At 57.5% G+C, this 3,327-nt stretch overlaps 1 protein-coding gene across 1 annotated transcript in view; it reads left to right on the top strand.

Moving 5' to 3' along the window:
• The first annotated feature begins 33 nt into the window (after positions 1 to 33).
• The window catches only part of TONSL (tonsoku-like, DNA repair protein), a 15,209-nt gene continuing 11,915 nt past the window's right edge, over positions 34 to 3,327 (top strand). The window contains exons 1-5 of the mRNA XM_011975749.1: positions 34 to 171; positions 741 to 924; positions 1,251 to 1,380; positions 1,665 to 1,836; positions 1,926 to 2,040. Coding sequence (XP_011831139.1) covers positions 145 to 171; positions 741 to 924; positions 1,251 to 1,380; positions 1,665 to 1,836; positions 1,926 to 2,040 — 628 coding nt within the window. The 5' untranslated portion in view covers positions 34 to 144. The remainder of the gene's footprint in view (positions 172 to 740; positions 925 to 1,250; positions 1,381 to 1,664; positions 1,837 to 1,925; positions 2,041 to 3,327) is intronic.

The following is a 3,327-nucleotide window of genomic DNA, read 5'->3' as shown; positions in this document are numbered from 1 at the left end:
TGCCAGGCCGTGCTGTGTCCCCGCCTAGGCCGCTACGCCGAAGCCCTGGAGCAGCACTGGCAGGAGCTGCGGCTCCGGGAGAGCGCTGAGGACCCCCTGGGCTGTGCCGTGGCCCACCGCAAGATCGGAGAGCGCCTGGCCGAGATGGAGGACTACCCGACTGCCTTGCAGGTGCGGGCGCCCTCACTGGCCTCGCCCAGCCCGGTCGGCCTCTGTTTGGAGCCCTTTTCTGAGGAGGGAGGCCCGGTCTTCGCCGTCAGGAGCCTCGGGCTGGAAGGGACACCTGGCCTGACGCAGCCTTAACTTCACCGCGCCGGCCCAGTCCTCCAGTGGGAACCCCACAGCCTTGCCTGGGACTGGGGCAGGAGTAGGTTTCCTGGCACCAGAAACCATTAATGAATGTTATTTTAGCTGTGTTTGTGTTGGGGGTGGTCAGGCCCCAGCCCGAAAGCTCTCCCTGACCCTGGCTGCTGGAGGCAGGACTGCAAACCCCCACCCCACCAATCCCCAGCCTCCCCTCCCCACGTGACAGCGTTGGCTGCATACAGCGTGAAGCCACTGTCACCACAGAGAGCCCTTGGTATGCAGAGGAGGGGCATGTGGCCGACCTTGGCCTGCTCTGTGGGGGTTAAGGGGAGCAGGAGTCTTTCCTTAGCAAGAACAGGGTCTCTGGGAATCTGGCAGCGCTGGTTTGCTTGAGGCGGGGTCAGCTCACAGCAGTGACTTCCTTCCACACTCAGCACCAGCACCACTACCTGGAGCTAGCACATTCCCTGCGCAACCACACGGAGCTGCAGAGGGCCTGGGCCACCATCGGCCGCACCCACCTGGACATCTATGACCACTGCCAGTCGAGGGATGCTCTGCTGCAGGCACAGGCTGCCTTTGAGAAGAGCTTGGCTATTGTGGATGAGGAGCTGGAGGGTGGGCAGGCCCCTTCTCGTTTTCTGCCTCCTGAACTGCAGGCTGAAGAGGCTGCAGCCCAGCACCCCCGCAGCCTCCTTGGGCGATCTCGTCTTCTGGGGCCCTCCCTTTGCAGGGCTCTTGTGTGAGGGGTGCATGCCCTCCGCAACCTTTTCCCTGGAGATCCTCGGCTCTTTATCCACTCTGTGCTCTGTCTGCAGCAGGACCCTTGCCCCAACATCGAGGGGAGGGAGAGGGTGGGAGAGGCACTGCACAGGCCCCAAATGGGGCCCAAAGCTGGAAACCCCATGTGGGGAGAAAGTGGCTGAGTGGGGGGCATCTTCCAGGGACACTGGCTCAGGGAGAGCTGAATGAGATGAGGACCCGCCTCTACCTCAACCTGGGTCTTACCTTTGAGAGCCTGCAGCAGACAGCCCTGTGCAACGATTACTTCAGGAAGAGCATCTTCCTTGCGGAGTAAGGCCCCACCCCACCCCAGGAGAGAGTGGAGTCCCTTGTTCCTGGAGGAAGTAGTTAGGGGAGTATTTCTCCCAGGGTCCTCCTGAGAGAGCACCCTGGCTGGGCCTCATCCCCCACCTCTCACACCTGTGCCTCACACTGGGCGAAGACCAGGCATGGTTAGGGCCCTGAGACCATAGCATGGCAGGGCTGGGGCCTGTGTGGCATCAGCAGCTATCACCGGTGGGACGCTCCTGGGTGCTCAGGAGCTCGTGGGTGCTCAGGCCATCACCCCTCTGCAGGCAGAACCACCTTTACGAGGACCTGTTCCGGGCCCGCTACAACCTGGGCACCGTCCACTGGCGCGCGGGCCAGCACTCCCAGGCTATGCGCTGCTTGGAGGGTGCCCGGGAGTGTGCGCACACCATGAGGAAGCGGTTCATGGAGAGCGAGTGCTGCGTGGCCATCGCACAGGTACCCGCTGTGTGTGGTTCCGAGCTCAGGCTCCTGGAGACTTGGGCCTTGGGGATTTTGCAAAAACCGTGCTGTCCTTTGCTCTCCAGGTCCTCCAAGACCTGGGAGACTTTCTGGCTGCCAAGCGAGCCCTGAAGAAGGCCTACAGGCTGGGCTCCCAGAAGCCTGTGCAGAGAGCAGCCGTCTGTCAGAACCTCCAGCATGGTGAGCCTGGGGCCGGGGCGGGGCCCGGGGGAAGGGACCCCGCCCGGCTGTTAGCGAGCCTGGCCCCGCCTGACGACATTAACCCACTGACCGGGGAGCATGGTAAGCACAACCACATCCTCCATCCATCCATTCATTCGCCCATCCGTCCAACACACATTTATTTAGCATCTAATCTGTACTAAGCTCTGGGAAGTCAACCCGGTCCTACAGACTTGTGGGGGGTGGGGGGCAGAAGGGGCAAAGGCCGGCAATTAAACCATTATTTTATTTTTGTTTTTTGTTTTTTTAGAGAGAGAGGATCTTGCTCTGTCGCCCAGGCTGGAGCCCAGTGGCGCGATCCTAGCTCACAGCAACCTCGAACTCTTAGGCTCAAACGATCCTTCTGCCTCAGTCTCCCAAGTAGCTGGGACTAGAGGCTCGAGCAACCACGCCCAGCTAATTTTTTATTTTTTGTAGAAACAGGGTCTCGCTGAGTTGCTATCTAATGAAACCATCACTTTAATTAGATGCGCTCAGTGCCGTGCTGTTCAGAGCGTTGCGGAAGCACCGAAGAGGTTCCTACCCTCGCTACGCGTCCTGGATCTGTAGGAGCAGAGCTCGGGGAGGGAGGGAGAACACCAGTCATTGCTGACTCTCCCCCATACCCTTAAACCCCTGTTCGCCATCTCATGTAGTTTTGCTCGACGCACATTTATTGGGTACTCAATTTTCAAGGCAAAGAAATGCGCCCTGGGGATACCAATTGAATTAAGACAGAATGGCTGTCTTCCAGGTACTAAATCTGAGAGAGATGGGGACACACAGTTACCGCATGGAGTGATTAGTGCTGTGGAATGAATGAATGAATATGTAAATGAATTCTACTTTGAGTTCCTCCTCCACCTAAAAAGACAATCAGGAATCTAGAAAAATATTTTTTGGAGGAGGTAATATTTGTTTGAAGGGTAATTGGGACTTTTAAAACTTTTTTTTCCGCTCGTTATTACCTGCATTGTTCCAAAAATTGATGTGAGGCCGGGCATATCAATTTTTGGAACAATGGCTCACACCTGTAATCTCAACACTGTGGGAGACCGAGGCAGGAGGATTGCTTGAGCCCAGGAGTTCAAGACTAGCCTGGGTAACATAGCAAGATCCCGTCCCTCTCTCTCTCTCTCTTTTTTTTTTTTTTTTTGAGACAGAATCTTCACTCTGTCGCCAGGCTGGAGTGCAGTGGCACAATCTCGGCTCACTGCAACCTCCGCCTCCCGGGTTCAAGCGATTCTCGTGCCTCAGCCTCCCAAG

The sequence above is a fragment of the Mandrillus leucophaeus genome, unplaced genomic scaffold (assembly GCF_000951045.1).
Source record: "Mandrillus leucophaeus isolate KB7577 unplaced genomic scaffold, Mleu.le_1.0 Scaffold158, whole genome shotgun sequence".
Taxonomy (NCBI): Eukaryota; Metazoa; Chordata; class Mammalia; order Primates; family Cercopithecidae; genus Mandrillus; species Mandrillus leucophaeus.
The sequence above is the reverse complement of the archived record's forward strand: the minus strand, read 5'-3'. Positions and strand labels throughout refer to the sequence as shown.